This window comes from Myxine glutinosa, chromosome 12 (assembly GCF_964187855.1).
Source record: "Myxine glutinosa chromosome 12, kmMyxGlut1.1, whole genome shotgun sequence".
NCBI classification, from domain to species: domain Eukaryota; kingdom Metazoa; phylum Chordata; class Myxini; order Myxiniformes; family Myxinidae; genus Myxine; species Myxine glutinosa.
The window spans coordinates 15,126,454-15,144,711 of record NC_136272.1 but is presented as its reverse complement, the minus strand read 5'-3'; the positions used below and the strand labels follow the sequence as shown (position 1 = coordinate 15,144,711).

General features: G+C 43.6%; 1 protein-coding gene across 1 annotated transcript in view; it reads left to right on the top strand.

The window, feature by feature from the left end:
- Positions 1–14,212, top strand: part of LOC137438185 (twinfilin-2) — a 37,486-nt gene extending 23,274 nt beyond the window's left edge. Inside the window, exons 7-10 of the mRNA XM_068133211.2 lie at positions 902–1,052; positions 6,940–7,061; positions 11,341–11,500; positions 13,236–14,212. Coding sequence (XP_067989312.2) covers positions 902–1,052; positions 6,940–7,061; positions 11,341–11,499 — 432 coding nt within the window. The 3' untranslated portion in view covers position 11,500; positions 13,236–14,212. The remainder of the gene's footprint in view (positions 1–901; positions 1,053–6,939; positions 7,062–11,340; positions 11,501–13,235) is intronic.
- Positions 14,213–18,258: the final 4,046 nt, after the last annotated feature.

Sequence of the window (18,258 nt, the reverse complement as noted above, 5' to 3'; positions counted from 1 at the left end):
GAGCTTGCCTGTTTCTTCCAACGGTGCTGTGCTCTCTGACCCACTTCACCTCTAGGCTTGACCTGACCCTCATTTTGCCTTTCTCCTATTTACCAATCCCTTGCCAACTGCTGGTTCCTTCACCCCCCACCCTCGCCTATTCAAGGGGTGAGCCAGAGCATACCTTGCTCAGCCAAAAATCCCTCCACGGCTTTGCCCCCCTCCACATTTCCTGGGGCAGAGTGTTCACCCTCTCCCCCATGTTATCACTGGGAAAAATAAACAGAATGATAAACATGAGTTAGGGAAAAGGGTAAAACGGGTTTGTGGGACATGTGACAATCTATTCTACTCTGTCTGTTATAATTGGGTCCAAGGAAACAACTTTGAATATCAAAACTACATCGTCGTAAAAAGGATCCTAACCCTTTCCCCTCATCTCAGTTCAGCATCTGGTCTGCCAGTCTCTGCATCTCTCAGATTCATATTAGTCCATATGTAGGTGAGGATGCTTAAATCACAGTAGATTAAGAAGATACTTGTGATGGTTTGTCATTACCGATGTTGATACATTTGTTTGCAGATTTCCTTTATTACCTTTGTGTTTGTAAGGTCGAGGTTGCCTCCTTTTGTCAGATGTGCACACGTCTGTGTATGGTCGAATGTTTCTTTTTTGTTGTTGTTTTGCCTTCAGGTTAGGCACTGGTTAGTCTCCTGTGGAACACAGGTGTGGCTCAGATGATTGCTGGTAGATGTCATCTACTTGCTCGATGGAAAATGGCCATTTATTGATGTCATCTGCTTGTTTGTTTTTGTTTTTGTTTTCTACTTGTACGACCGCCTCCAACGAATGTCAAAATGGATGTTGCCGTCATGGTCATGATTATTTTCTGACTATGCTTCCATGTTGCGTCTGTTGCAGCTTGTGGACACCGAGAAGGAGATCATCAGGCTGGTTAGCACAGCACCTACTGACCTGGTCGATCTACCTCAACGCGTGCCCACCAACACAGCTCGCTACCACCTGTTCCTGTACAAGCACACGCATGAGGGAGATTATACGGAATCAGCCGGTAAAAGCTTGTTAGCACCTGGAGTAGCAATGCCATTCGCTTGAGTAATTTTAACGCCAAGTAATGAAATGATCCCAATCTCTACTCGACCTGCTGCTCACGCAGTGAATGGAGTCCTCGCTTCTTCGACCTTAAGGGTAAGGATCACAAATATTTACCCCACGCGCACCAAGTGACGTGCAGGATTAACCAATTGGTTCACTTTGTCGGTCTCTGTCCGTCTACAAACGTCACTTTATGATCGAGGAACAACTTCATTTTGATTGAATGTTATATTTTGAACATGAATCAGAACAGAGACTTGTAGTTCAGCAGTACTTTGGCTCTGAATTAGGCAAATTGTACGGACTCTCATCCTGCGTACGCATGCGCACAGATGGGTAGGGTAATGGTTTTACTCTGTCTGCCTGTCTGGCAGTGAAACAAAATTGAAAATCATTCCAAACAGAAAACTTACTGTTTTTAAGGACATCATTAAAGAACACAAGCAAAAGGCATAAGTAACTAATGTAACATGTTAAATAAGGTGGTGTAAAAGATGCATAAGGTGGTGCATCAACAGCGGTAAACTTCTCAAAAAAATGAATACAGCCTTTAAAGTCTTTATTTTATTTCAATTTAACCATATAATTGAACATTAGAGAACACAAATCGCCTTATTGTCATCTTCCTGAGAATCATCCTGAAAATCCTGAATTATGCAATCAAATCCAAATGCAAATTCATCCTGAAAATCCGAAACACTGAAACCCTGAATACCAGGCATATTGTTACTGAATGTTGAAGAGCCAAAAGTAAACACCTATGATGAGCTGAATGGTGGTAGAAGGTATTATGTATGGCACGTGTGATTTGCAAATTGGAGGGAATCCAACACATTAACCTGAATGGTAGAACAGATTCAGGTGTGTGGGTGGATTGCCAAGCAGTGGAGAAATACATGATGGTGATGGGAACGATTCTCTAACTAGTGGGGCTGGTTGAAGTCGATTGGACAGACAATCGTGTAGAGCAGCATAGAAAGATAGGATCGCAACACGGAAAGTCCAATCGAACGATCGCAACACAGGGAAAGGCAAATCAAACAATCGCAACATAGGAAAAGGCAAATTGAACGATCGCAACATAGGAAAAGGCTAATCAAATGATCGCAACATAGGAAAAGGCAAATCGAACAATCGCAACATAGGAAAAGGCAAATCAAATGATCGCAACATAGGAAAAGGCAAACCGAATGATAGCAACACAGGAAAAGGCAAATTGAACAATCGCAACATAGGAAAGGGCAAATCGAATGATCGCAACACAGGAAAAGGCAAATCGAATGATCGCATCACAGGAAAAGCAAATTGAACGATCACAACATAGGAAAAGGTAAATTGAACAATCACAACATAGGAAAAGGCAAATTGAACGATCGCAACATAGCAAAAGGCAAATCAAATGATCGCAACATAGGAAAAGGCAAATCAAACGATCGCAACACAAGAAAAGGCAAATCGAATGATCGCAACACAGGGAAAGGCAAATCAAACGATCGCAACATAGGAAAAGGCAAATTGAATGATCGCAACACAGGAAAAGGCAAATCAAACGATCGCAACACAGGGAAAGGCAAATCAAACGATCGCAACATAGGAAAAGGCAAATTGAACGATCGCAACATAGGAAAAGGCAAATCGAATGATCGCAACACAGGAAAAGGCAAATCAAACGATCGCAACACAGGGAAAGGCAAATCAAACGATCGCAACATAGGAAAAGGCAAATTGAACGATCACAACATAGGAAAAGGCTAATCAAATGATCGCAACATAGGAAAAGGCAAATCAAATGATCGCAACATAGGAAAGGGCAAATCGAATGATAGCAACGCAGGAAAAGGCAAATTGAACGATCACAACATAGGAAAAGGCAAATCGAACGATCGCAACATAGGAAAAGGCAAATCGAATGATCGCAACACAGGAAAAGGCAAATCGAACAATCACAACATCGGAAAAGACAAATCGAACGATCGCAACATAGGAAAAGGCAAATTGAACGATCTCGCAACATCGGAAAAGGCAAATTGAACGATCACAACAAAGGAAAAGGCAAATTGAACGATTGCAACACAGGAAAAGGCAAATTGAACGATCGCAACACAGGAAAAGCAAATTGAACGATCACAACATAGGAAAAGGTAAATCGAACAATCGCAACACAGGAAAAGGCAAATCGAACGATCACAACACAGGAAAAGGCAAGTCGAACAATCGCAATATAGGAAAAGGCAAATCAAACGATGGCAACACAGGAAAAGGCAAATCGAACGATCGCAACATGGGAAAAGGCAAATTGAACGATCACAACAAAGGAAAAGGCAGCTCGAACGATCGCAACACAGGACGAGATGGTATTCATAGAATACTTACCCTGCGCAGTCAACTTGGTATGAGCCAACTCTTCTGTTTTTGAACGTTTCTTTTTTTTTTTGATCCAATATGGCTGCCAGACCACGTGAGAGATGACATCATAAATTTATATTTTCTAATATAATTGTTGCATAGATCAACAACAACAACAACATGCATTTTATGGCCATTTTCCCTGCTAGAGCGGGGGTTAGCCTTGCGGTCCCCATGACAATCTTCTCCATTTTGCCCTATTTTCTGCATCTCTCCTTGTTAACCCCCTTGCCCGCATTTCTTCTTCCACCATCTTTAGCCAAGCCTTTCTCGGTCTTCCCCGTCCTCTACTTCCTTCTACATTAATTTCCATCACTTCTCAACCAGTCACTTTCATCCTTCCTCAACACATGACCAAACCATCTCAACCTGTTCCTCTTCACAGCATCAATCACAGGCAATATTCCCATCATCTTTCGCAATTCATCATTTGTCTTCCTCTCTCTCAACGATACTCCGCACATCCATCGAACCATTCGCATTTCCACCCTTTCCAGCCTTCGTTGCTGCTCTACGTTCATTACCCATGTCTCGCTCCCATAAATCATAACACTTCTCACACATGCAGCATACACCTTTCCCTTCAGCTTCAGCGACACTCTCCTCCTCATCAGCATGCCACTCAGTTCCCGAAACTTCTTCCGTGCACATCTCATCCGAGCAACCGTTGCCGAGTCTGATCCACCTTCTCCATTCAGCATGTCTCCGAGGTAGCAAAATGTTTTCACACCTTCCAGCTTCACGCCGTCTCCAAGATCCAACTCAACATTTCCTCCATCTGCAGCTCCCTCTGTGCACACCTTACATTTGAATGTAGCTGCCACACTGGTAAATGACCCTCTCAGACCACTACATTTTTGATGAACCCACTCAGCGCACATTGTACATTGAATGGAGTTGACTCCGACACCCTTCCTGCACACAGCACACGGCCACTTCCCAGTTCTTTCCACCTCACCACATGCTTTACCACTTGCCATCACCTTCGTCTTTCCGATATTCACCTTCAGACCTTTTGTCTCCATACATTCCTTCCACTTGTTCATCTTTTCCTTCAGTCCATCCATATTTTCCGCAATCAACACCAGATCATCTGCATACAACAACTCCCACGGTAAACCCTCCTTTACGTTCTGAGCCAGCACCTCCATCACAGCTACAAATAGTAGTGGACTTCGTACAGACCCCTGATGCACTCCCACCTTCACCTCAAACTCACCACTGTTCCCGTCCTTCGTCCTTACAGCTGTGCGCGCTCTTTTGTACATTGCCATCACTACTCTGATCAACCATTCCTCCACTCCTAACTTCCTCAATGCCCATGTCAATACTTTGCGTGGAACCCTATTGAATGCTTTCTCCAGATCAACAAACCCAAAAAACAACTTCTTCCTCTTCTCAATGTACTTCTCCTGCAACTGCCTCACAATGAAAAGCGCATCTGTCGTTCCTCTTCCTGGCATAAATCCAAACTGCATTTCGTCGATCTTCACTTTCTTCCTTATCCTCCTCTCCAACACCCTTTCCAATACCTTCATTCCATGCTCCAATAACTTTATCGCTCGGTACGAGCCACACTCCAGAGGGTCACGTTTCCCCTTGTATAGAGGGACGAGGGGACTCAGTTCCCAATCCACTGGAATGCAGCCACTGTTGTTCACTGTTGTTCACTGTTGTCCACTGTTGTCCAATCCACTGTTGCATGTATCATGCTCAATAAATTTCAAACTGATCAGACTAAGCGTTGTCCCTGTCGAATTATGACGTCATAATTATGGCACCAATTACGTCATCGTTAACACCTATTCCCCATATGGAGTTATTTACAATGAGTCACGTTTCAATTTTTTTTCCATGCAGTGGTTTTGGAGATAGAGGTGCAACGTTTTTTGGTTTTTCCAAGATGGCGCCTGTAACACATGACCTATGTCGTCATGATTATCATCAAAATATTCTAAAGGAGGAGGCGCTCCTCTGGTGAAAATTTCGTGTCCATCAGACCAACAGTTGCTGGAAATTTTTTTAAATAATGATCGGATGGATAAGTGTTGTATTTGTCGAATTATGACGTCATAACGAAGGCACCCATGACATCATCATTAACATATCTTATTCCCCAAGCGGAGTACTTGACAATGAGCCAGGTCTCAAATTTTTCCATGGAGTGGTTTCAGAGATATAGAGGTGCGAAGTTTTTCCAAGATGGCGCCTCTACCACGTAACCTATGACGTCATAATAATCATTACAATATTCTACAGGAGGCGGCCCTACTATAGTGAAAATTTCGTGTCAATTGGACCAAGAATTGCAGATAAAAAAAATTCATACTGATCGAATCAAGTGTTGTACTTGTCGAATTATGACGTCATAATTAAGGTGTCGATTACATCATCATCAACATATTTTATTCCCCAAGCGGAGTACTTGACAATGAGCCATGTTTAATTTTTTTTCCATGGAGCGGTTTCGGAAATATAGAGATGCAACCTTTTCCGATTTTTCCAAGATGGCGCCTGTACCACGTGATCTATGATGTCATAATTATCATTTTAAAAATTCCACAGGCGGAGCCTCTCATATTCTGAAAAATTCGTGCCAATCGGACTAACAGTTGCAGAGGGATTTTTTTTTTCATTCTGATCAGATCAAGCGTTGTACTTGTCAAATTATGACATCATAATTAAGGCACCGATGACATCATCAACATATCTTATTCCCCATGGGGAATACTTGACAATGAGCTATGTTTCCATTTTTCCATTGAGTGGTTTGGGAGATGGAGGTGTAACGTTTTTCCAAGATGGCGTCCGTACCACGTGACCTATGACGTCATAATTAGGAATGAAAAATTTCTACAGGCGGAGGCGCTCCTATGGTAAAAAATTCGTGTCAATCGGACCAACGGTTGCCGAGAAAATGAATTTTAAAAATGGAGACACGGCACACGTACGCAACCAAATGCCTAACCCCGCTTTTCGCTTCGTGAGCGCAGGGTAAAAAGGCAAATCGAACGATCGCAACACAGGGAAAGAAGGCAAATCGAATGCTGTTTAAGGCTGAATGCACCAACGCTATTCAACCCAAATGGTATTGGTCTTCAAGTGCTGTTTGGGTTGTAACATTTGTCCTGTTGTGTGTTCATCCTTGAGGGACTCCAGTGCATATGTGTTGTGGGCCTGTGTATAATTTGACCTCTCTTACACATACGTACCATCTTAAAAGTCTTTGTTATGAGTCGGACAGGGTCCGAACAACCGACGACCGAGACTCAGTGGACGCTCTAACCATTACACCACCGGGTCTGCGAGCCACCCAGTATAATAATTAATAACAATGTTTCCACTCCATCTTTTGTTTAAACCAGGTGGTGTTGAGTTTGTTCTTTTGAAGTGTGTGTTTGTAACTGGCACGGCGATGTCCCTCACCTGTTTTGCAGTGTTTGTATACTCCATGCCGGGCTGCAAGTGCAGCATCAAGGAGCGAATGCTCTATTCCAGTTGTAAGGGTCCATTGCTCGCGACCATGGAACAAGACCTGGGGCTGCAGATTCAGCGAAAGGTGATTTTAATATTTGATTCATTTTGTGAATGTTTTTTTGTTGTTGTTGCTCTGCTATATTTTTCTTTTCCAACTTCATGGAGCTTTAATCGGTGTTATTACCCGTTTCCTTTTTCATGAGGGGAATTCTGCGGCCTATTTGATTGGTCACAGATCAATACTGCTTTTATCCAAGTCGACATCCACGGAAATATTTTCTTACATAACCCGGAAATCAAATGGATTTGCCTGTTTACCCTCGTCTGAGGAGAGAGTATTGCATTTGAGTCCGTCTGTTTGTCTGTCCGCACAGAATAAATAGGATTTTCTCTGCAACCGTTGGTCCGATTGACAGGAAATTTTCACCATAGGTGCAACTCCACCTGTATAATTTTTTAATGATAATTATGACGTCATATGTCACGTGGTTCGGCCGCCATCTTGGAAAAACCTAAAACATTTGCACCTCTATATCTCCGAAAGTGCTGCATAGAAAAAATTGAAACATGGCTCATTGTAAAGAACTCTCCATGGGGAATAAAATATGTTTATGATGATGTCATAGGTGCCTCCATTATGACGTCATAATTCGACAAGTACAAAACTTCATCTGATCAAGATGAAATTTCTTGAACATAATCTAGGAATAAATTGGTGGAGAAAAATAATGTTATCAGTCACGTGGTTCGGCCGCTATATTTGTTTTAACACAAAAGCCTTAAAAACCACTGAAAATACATCCTGGCGAGGGTTTGCAATCTCTGATTGCTCTTTCTTGTTTTAGTTGCAAAACCGATCCAAGCTTCGCGTGAAGGTGAGTTTCACCATGGTGCCATGGTCCCCTCTCCCTCAAAGGTAGGCGCCATGCCCCTTCCCCCCAGAGTGGGTGCCATGGCCCCCTCTCCATCTAAAGTGGGCGCCATTCCCCTTCACTCCAGAGTGGGTGCCATGGCCCACTCTCCCTCAAAATGAAAGTGGGCGCTATGCCCCCATAATTATCATTTATAATCTCGTGCCAAAAAGAGCATCCCTGTGAGTGATTAAAGTTCTGTCGTTTAGCTTCCCTAATGTCGTTTCTATTTCGATTTTTTTCTTTCAGGTCTCTTGTAAAAGTGTGGATATTAAAAATCCCATGTGATCGAGTTAGCATTTTGGTAAATACTGTACAATGAAAATGATACATTAAATTAAGTTGGGGGAGGGAGATGCTGCACCACGTTGTACATGTACAGTAAATGCATACATCGTGGTATTGTACATGTACAGTGCATTGTGGTATCGTACATGTACAGTACATGTGCCAATATGCTGATGCAATAAGTGGCATGGAAGCATCCAGAGTTCAGTGGTTTCATTTCATGCGCATGGTCAATTTATCAACTTTAATTTCTAATCTTCTTCTTTCGCTAATGGCTGCAGTTATTCCCCCATTTGTGTGTGGCCAGGGGAAAGGTTTTGGCCCAAATCTTTCACGAACCACCTGGCCATGCCTGATGTTTGACTAAATAGTTGGGGCAGGAATTTGGAATTTGTTCAGGGTGTGGGCAATAGCTCACAAACTCTTCACAAAGGACACGGTGGGATATTTATCATTCACCAGCTTAAATGCTGGCAAACGGGATGCAAGTTTAACATCCATCCAAGGGACGACAAACACATTGATGAATCACCCTACCTGTGTAACACCATGATGACCATTTGTCGTTGGGCCGAGATTCAAACCCATGCTAGACAGCTTAGAGGTGTGTGCGTACCACTCTAGGCCATCCTGCCAGCCCCCTTTGACATCTAATTTTGCTTCTTTATTGCATGTGTATCCGTTAAGAATAAAAATCTTCCTCCTCCTCCTCCTCCTCCTCCTCCTCCTCCTCCTCATCCCCCTCCTCGTCCTCCCCCACCTTCCATTCCAACTTGGTCCCTTGTGTGGGCAGTGTTTTGTTGGCCATTTTGCGAATGCTTTAAAGACTCATTCACAATGCATGAACTGGTACCCAGGCAAGACAGGAAGGAATGTTGCATCTTTTTAATAACCGTCATTTTCATAAGCCTGCAATTTCTATATGATCCAATATGAATTTTAAGCTGTGTGACGTTTACTCAGCTTTGATGACGTTATTCTGTAAAGATTGTTGTGGACTTGAATAATTAAGTGGATTGTGATTTGGCACCCTGCCAAGTCTAAAAGTTACCCTGTCGTTTTGCATCTAGACTACAGACTAGCCTCAGAGCCAAACTACCAGAGGGAGATTTTAAAGCCTAATACAAATTCCACAAAAACACGACTAAAGAATACAGCAGGCATTGCTCGGTCACCTGACCTTGCTGGGGCATCTACACTGCACTGTCATTACATCTGAGACTACTTTGTAGCCTAAATGTAGGCCCAGGCCTCCAAACTGGCACGGTAACTCACATCATGGCACCCACCTTTGAGGGACATGTCCGTCTGTATGGATGTCCCCTCAAATGTAAACTAATCAGAGCTGAGTATCTGGTCACATGACAGGGTGATGTGATTACGTCTGATGTCATTATGGCGATACGGCGGCTGACTCTCCACACTCTGGCATTTTGATTCCAATTTCGTTCAGACCGAACATATCGTCGAACCTGTCATATATCGCAATCGTCATGCTCTACCTTGACGTTTTTTATTCTGTGGGAAACACAAACAAACCGATTGTTAAAATGATCATCAAATATCGAAAGCATCGGCGTTGCATCTCTTCCAACAATACGGTACAGTACGTATAGGCCTTCGGCGTTACGATTCATCTTCGGACAAATTAAACCCAGGTTTCTTAATATAGTAGTGTATCGTTTCAGTAGTATCTGGTGCAGATGATGCAAATGATCTGGTGTTGATTGTGGAAAGTATGGATGGACTGAAGGAAAAGATGAACAAGTGGAAGGAATGTATGGAGACAAAAGGTCTGAAGGTGAATATCGGAAAGACGAAGGTGATGGCAAGTGGTAAAGCATGTGGTGAGGTGGAAAGAACTGGGAAGTGGCCCTGTGCTGTGTGCAGGAAGGGTGTCGGAGTGAACTCCATTCAATGTACAATGTGCGCTGAGTGGGTTCATCAAAAATGTAGTGGTCTGAGAGGGTCATTTACCAGTGTGGTAGCTACATTCAAATGTAAGGTGTGCACAGAGGGAGCTGCAGATGGAGGAAATGTTGAGTTGGATCTTGGAGACGGCATGAAGCTGGAAGGTGTGAAAACATTTTGCTACCTCGGAGACATGCTGAATGGAGAAGGTGGATCAGACTCGGCAACGGTTGCTAGAGTGAGATGTGCATGGAAGAAGTTTCGGGAACTGAGTGGCATGCTGATGAGGAGGAGAGTGTCGTTGAAGCTGAAGGGAAAGGTGTATGCTGCATGTGTGAGAAGTGTTATGATTTATGGGAGCGAGACATGGGTAATGAACGTAGAGCAGCAACGAAGGTTGGAAAGGGTGGAAATGCGAATGGTTCGACGGATGTGCGGAGTATCGTTGAGAGAGAGGAAGACAAATGATGAATTGCGAAAGATGATGGGAATAGAGCCTGTGATTGATGCTGTGAAGAGGAACAGGTTGAGATGGTTTGGACATGTGTTGGGGAAGGATGAAAGTGACTGGTTGAGAAGAGTGATGGAAATGAATGTAGAAGGAAGTAGAGGAAGGGGAAGACCGAGAAAGACTTGGCTAAAGATGGTGGAAGAAGAAATGCGGGCAAGAGGGTTAACAAGGAGAGATGCAGAAAATAGGGCAAAATGGAGAAGATTGTCATGGGGACCGCAAGGCTAACCCCCGCTCTAGTAGGGAAAATGGCCTTTAAAATGCATGTTGTTGTTGTATCGTTTTTGTAATAATAATAATAATATCGTAAATATGACCATACCACTTTAATCCCAATGTCGTGAATACAAAGTTTGTGGATTGAAGCGGTGTATGGTTCATGAATCAATGATAAGCGGTGTACGGTACTAACAACTGTGGAAGTAAGGAATTAGCCTCGTTTTTTTGATAGCATGTTATAAACCCAACCCTTGTGGGGTATATAGATTACAGTAGATCTTCCCTCAGTTCTGTAAGTAAAACCTACCTCATGGATGTCTGGATTCCTCCAAATTTCTTTGTTTAATGTTATAAACAGCATTAGCGACTGTTTAAAAAGCTAATAATTTGTGTTTGTGGTTTATAATATTTCACAAGCCTGGCTACACCGCTGCTCGACTTCCGGTCTTGTTTTTTCAAAATGGATTTGAGCTATGAACCATTTTTAAGTGCAGTGCAACTCTTTGGTATCTTCCACGCAGGTCGAAATAGAATGCGGTGACGAGCTCACGGCGGAGTTCCTTTATGACGAGGTCCACCCCAAGCATTGCATACAAAAGCAGGCATTCGCCAAGCCACAGGGACCAGCCGGAAAAAGGGGTTGCAAGCGCATCATCCGTGGGCCAGGCGATGAGGACTGAGGTGTTTGTTTATCCGATTGGTTAATTGGATGGATGGATGGAGAAGGGGGAGGAAGGTAACGCGGGAGTGGATTTCAGTAGTCAGGTAGATGACGCGTCGGCTTCACATTGTGCACGTTCACCTCGACCGCCACTCTGACGCATTGATGTGCCGCATGAGACCACTACGAGATTTTGTTCTTCTTCTTCTTTACATTAATAAGCTTCGCACAACACCGTGGTGTAACCGCTGTACAACTAGCGACGGTTTGTGATCACACCGCCGTGTTTACAATTCCATGATGCTCCAAAACTACCTGCTCGGATGCACACGTGCCGATTTGGCAGATTTGGCATCACGATTGCTTTGGATCAAACTGCTTTCACGAATTGCATTCGGAGGAATCATTACAAGTGTGACATTCGTCTGTGATTTGCAGATAACTTGTTTAATTGGAGTTTGTTTGTTTTTTTTCACTGTCCAAAAGCTCACATATCGATTGCGAACCTCGGAATGATTTCCACTGTGAATACTTCAAAAGTCGTTAAATGATATTTTGAAACTATATGGTAAATTTTTCTACAAAAAAAAATTGAACTGGCGGAGCTGGAAGAGTCTGGCCTTGTTGTTCTTCTTCTTCTTTTAACGAATCGGAGCATCTGTATTGGTTATCTTGCAATTAGACCCATGACAAACGCGGCACTAATATACTGTGGTCTATTTACCTTTTATTCTTCTTCTTCCTCTTCCTCCTCTTCTTCTTCTTCTTCCTTTAATGAATCGGAGCATCTGTATTGGTTATCTTGCAATTAGATCCATGACAAACGTGGCACTAATATACTGTGGTGTATTTACCTTTTATTCTTCTTCCTCTTCCTCCTCTTCTTCTTCTTCTTCCTTTAATGAATCGGAGCATCTGTATTGGTTATCTTGCAATTAGACCCATGACAAACGTGGCACTAATATACTGTGGTCTATTTACCTTTTATTCTTCTTCCTCTTCCTCCTCTTCTTCTTCTTCTTCCTTTAATGAATCGGAGCATCTGTATTGGTTATCTTGCAATTAGATCCATGACAAACGCGGCACTAATATACTGCGGTGTATTTACCTTTTTTACTCTTCTTCTTCTTCCTCTTTTTTAGACATTTAAAAGTCGATGCTAAACACTTGTGGGAATGTAAATTTTTTCTTTCTTTGCGCTGCTCATAAGAATTGCTTGATAATCGGTTTTCTCGAACTTGATTTGTGTCGATCTCTAACTTCCAAAAATATCTAATTGTTGGGTTTGTTTCATTTGTGACGTCATTTTCTGCCTCGAAGTGTCATTTTAACATCTCGGGCTTGTCGAGGATCGTGTATGCAAAACAATATCGGAGAAATCGTGAAACTTTAACAACAAGGACGTTTGGATTTTCACCTTGAACACCAAACGAGCAGGTCCAAACTATTCGACCCCACCTTTACCTCGATTTACTGTGTTGATCAAATTTGCGCTTCAGGTCGCATGACTTTTAATAAAAGGATTAAGTTAGGGAGGAGACATTTATTTCATGGTTATGTGGGCCTTGTTACAGCTAGACTTTAAAGAAACTTGAGAATTGTTCCTGCAGATGAGATTTCATGACTTTATTTAAATAAATAAATAAATAAATAAAAACCAAAAGCATGCATTCTGTCTTAAACACCTTTTGCTTTGTTACCGATGGCGAACTTGTCCTGACTTGAATCTGTCTTTCATTGTTCTTCATTTGCTAGTCGTTGCTCAGGTCCGTTGCGTCTTCCTCCGCCGCCTCTGCTTCTTCCTCCTCCATGTGAGCACAACATGCAACAATGTCGTCGAGTTGTACGATCCCGCTCGTGCTCTGAAATTTATAGGTGATGTACGTCGGCATCGTGTAACCATCGCTTCACAGGTGACCTATATTTACCTGCCTGCGCTGCGGTAAGCTTTAATTCTCGCTCATGGCGTTTTATGTCGCGTAAATAACGTTACGAGATTGTTTGGTGCATAATCTGAGCTTCGTTTCCCAGTGGTTCACCGTGGGGACTCTTGAAGTCCGGTTGTTGTTGACTCTGTGCAACTGCGTTACCTGGAACTCTACACAGACATCCTCATAGGCTTGACATGACATGTGAGAGAACATATGATTCGGCAGACCCCACATGTTCCGTTGACTTGATTCTTTCTGGAACCTTCTGGAAGCTCCTGCCCCGTGCTCTGGTTCTCGATAGTTTTCCCTCCCTCGATGTTGATCACCAGGTTGATTTTGTTGCTTTTTATTTTGTACTTTGATGATTTCTGTTTTGTGTTGCACGTCGGTATGTGAAGCGCACGATGTTTCAACGTCACGTGATTGCTTTACACGTACTTGCTCAACTTGGGGGTTTTGCACTTTGCTGCATTCTCTTGGGGGTTTCATTACCCTGTCCACAGTTGTTGCCCCATCTTACTTTCTGAGAAATGGATACTTTAACCTTAGTTATTGTTTTTTTCCTTTTTGCTGAAGTTATTTTGTTTAATTTTTATTTTTTTTACAAAATTACTTGATTTGCTCTGAAGATGATTTGCTCTGAACATTTGCAAGTGAATCTGAGGTTTTTTTTGTTGTTGTTTTTCTTTCAGTCTGGGCTTATCTTCAACATTAAACCTGCATGATTTTCATTGCTCGTGAAATGCAATTCATGCACTTGCAATAAAGTGTTCATGGTGAGTTCGTTTTGAATGAACATTACATTGTTGTTGCAGTGGTCCCGATACTTGTCGTGACTCCGGGCGTGCGTGCGTGCGTAAGCGAAGGACCGCATTCGAATTTGGTGTGTGGGTGCAACCCACGTCAAAATCCAAGATGGCTGCCGCCATGTATGTCTGGTGCCATGTATGTCTGAACCTTGTGAGCGGAATATCTTGAAAAATAAGCGAAGTACCAACTTCTAATCTGGTGTTTGGGAGTATCTCGGCATAAGGAAGAACGCTATTGAAAATTGGGTCGCCACGTCAAAATCCAAGATGGCCGCCTTCATGTATGTCTGCACCTTGTGAGTGGAATATCATATCATATAGCATGTTTTCTGCGTCTTCCACTTTGTCAACTCGCATCACTTCCCCGACGGGGGACCGAGGCGTAACGCTTATTTTGTTGTTGTTTTTCTTTCAGTCTGGGCTTATCTTCAACATTAAACCTGCATGATTTTCATTGCTCGTGAAATGCAATTCATGCACTTGTAATAAAGTGTTCATGGTGAGTTCGTTTTGAATGAACATTACATTGTTGTTGCAGTGGTACCAATACTTGTCGTGACTCTGCCAAAGACGATGCTGATTGTTGATGTCTGTGACTTCAAGAGTTTGTCTTTGGAAAATGCTCAAATTTAGCCATAACGTGATTAAGCTGAGTTGAGCTTTAGAACTGGTTTGTTACCTCCGCCACCAAAGACGTCTGTCTGTCTGTCTCTGTTTGTATGTCTGTGAACAAGATATCTCAAAAAGTTGTGGACCGATTCGGACGAAATTTGGCAGAGATGTAGCGTATGTGACAAGGACGAAATGATTAGATTTTGGTGAAGATCAGATTTGGATCCGGCTTGTAGGGTATTTAAGTGATTCTTCACCATTGGGATATCGGGCCAAAAAAGATACATTGCAGGAAATCTCAAAAAGGTATGGACAGATTTAGACGAAACTTGGTGGTGTACAGGTTGTGTGACGAGGACGATTCGATTGGATTTTGGTGAAGATCTGAATATGGATTCGGATACGAGAGTTATTTAATTTTTACCATTGAGGGGTGGGGGGGGGGGGGGGGGGGGGGGAAGCGATAGATAACGATGTTTAAAAAAAAAAAAAAAAAGTTATGGACGACTTGTGACTAAACTCGGTGAATGAGTTGGTTTTGTGACGAGGACGAAATGATTCGATTTTGGTTCAGGTCCGAAGCCAGATCGAGCCTACCTTTGGGATACAAAACAAACTGTATAGCCTAGTGGAGGTATGCGCTCCACCGGCGGCCGATCTCGTTGTGCATGGATTGGCAGGATAGCCGAGAAGTTTGTGTGCTGAGTCTGAGTTGTCGAGCCTGAGTTTGAATGTCGGCCCAGCTATAAACTGTCATCCTGGTGTCTCGCAGTCAGGGCACAGTATCGTGTGGGCCGTCCTTCAGATGGGTGTCCTGTCTCCCAGTATTAGTTGGTGGACGTAAAATATCCCATGGTATCCTTCGCACAGAGTTGGCGAGCTATTGTTGGTACCCGAAACGAATTGCACATTCTTGCTCTAACCAGCAGGGGGTGCTGCACAGTGGTGTCCTTGTGAGAGCTGAGGTGAACCCACATCCATCAGCTGCAAATGAACTACACATTTTGCACAATTAAACTTCAAGCTACGACTGTGGTCTTCTGGTCCCCGAGTGCGGCGGGTGCCCCCATGTTGTTTTACTCTGCTGCATGCTGTGGAATATGGTCGAGACTTAAACGAATGGCTACGACGACATTAAATGCACTGATACTCGACGTTCTCGTTCATGTTTTCAACACCATGAGGCCCAATGATATCACGGAGTACACCAGTCGTCTCACACATGGGAATTGGAATCGTTCAACATGATGGGGTCTTTGTCATGTATCTTTGGTTTCATCCATTCAAATATGGAAGGTGTCTTCATCCTCTGAATTGCTGAGAAGGGGTGGTGTGTATGCTGAGATGAATGGAGGTTGCCCCCATGGGAATGACAACTCCATACTCTCACTTTCACCCTTTCCACGGTAGTATAAAGTAAAATGGTCCTTTAGATGTGCATTACCAAGGTGAAGGCTTTTACTGAGGGAACAGATGTAAATATTGTCACGTCTTTTGGGTCCGCTAACGGACCCCAGTAAACGTTGCGTCGAGCCCGGTTTTAAATCTCCGTGGGAAGCAGTGATTTTATAAAGCCAATCCCAGCGGTCCAAATGCCAACAGGACAAACAGGACGACGAAGGTGACACGTTCATTAACTATATCGTCAACAGGAAGAAAAACACACAAAATGTCATAGCCCTCCCCCCACCCCCGTAGTTTTAGTAATTTTACTGTACGGAGTCAAAAGCTGTCAGTCGGCCATCTTTGGTCGGATGGCAAAACAAAATCTCCTGCATATGTATGCTCTCATTTCTTGTCTTTGTGCTAAGTTTGAAGAAAATCGGTCCATGCATGTCCGAGAAATGGATGGGGACACGTTTTAGTCACAAAATGGCCGCCAGTCGGCCATATTGGATCTGATCCTAAAGAAACATGACGCTCATAAGTAAGCCATCATTCATTATGTGTCAAATTTGAACAAGATTGGTAAATCTCAAGAAACTCATTTTGCAATAAATGTTCGTTTCCCATTAATCGTACAATTTTCAAAATCCCATCACCCCAAAATCCCATTTCCCATCACCCCTCCCCTCTAAATCTACCCCCTTGCCCCTCCCCTCCAAATCATCCCCATCACCCATTCCTTTCAAATCTCCCCCCACACCCCTCCCCTCCGAGACTCTCCCTCGCTCCTCCCCTCCTAGACTCCCCTCTCACCCCTCCCCCTCAAAGCGTCCTCCCCGCTTCTTCCCCCTTACAACTTTCACCTTCATCTCCCTCAACCTTCTGCCTCGCTCTTCCCCCTCGTCAAATAACACCTCACTGCGCCTCTCCCAATCACCATCAAACCTTTTGTCTGCCCCATTCTTCCCTTTCTCCAAGCTATTCTGTAATCTCCGACACACCTTCAACAGCTCTCCCTACCTCTTCCTCCTCTTCCACATCTTACCCTACCGCTCCCCCCCCTGTTCTGTATCCGATGCTCCCCCTTCCTCTTCCTTAACAGTATAGACCTCAAACATCCGGGGCCTTCGCTCAAACTTGTCTGATCTCTCCATACAGGTTGCTTCTGACAAACCAGACGTGATCTGCTAAATAGAAACTTTCCTCCTTCATGATGTCTCTGATTCCTTGGTATCTCTCCCAGGTTACTCCCTCCTCCGGTATGATAGACCTGAGCCTCGTCCTGGAGGTGGGGTTGCTATCTTTATAAAAAAACTCTTCCTCACTCGCCCTGCACTGCCCTCTTTCCACCTCACCCCCAGGAATACCTTTGGCTACGGCTTCCCCTTCGCTCCCACCTTTTGTTCATATGTGTGTTGTACTGTCCACCAAACAGTGATGACTCCATCTACATCTCACTGTCTGAGAATATGGACCAACTTCTATCTACCCATCCCAACTCTCTCTTCCTCATATGTGGTGATTTCAACCGTCACCATGCCAGTTGGCTGGGTGTGGGTACCTCTCTCACCAGCCATGACTTCAGCGAAGGACTTCCGTGACTCACTGGGACTGACACAATCTGTCAATTTCCCGACCCGGATTTCAGTCAACGGAGCATCTTCTCTTCTGGACTTGGTTATGACTAACTTCCCTGAAAATGTCTGCTGCTCTTCTTCTGCTCCAATCGGCTCTTCTGATCATGTGCTTGTTAAAGTGGACATCTCTCTGACCATTCTCAGAGAGCCTCCTCAGCGTCGACGAGTCTGGCATTTCACTCAGGCCAACTGGCACGGTCTTCAAGCAGCCATCAATCATCTGGACTGGTCTCCCATCTCTACTGCCTCTGACATAAATTCTTCCTGGGAATTCTTCCAAAGCAAACTGCTCTCTCTCATGCACAGATTTATCCCATCTCGTTTTCTGTTGTCATACCCTTCCTCCCGTCCATGGTACACGGAATCTTGTGGTGAGGCTATTGCCCAGAAACAACTTGCTTTC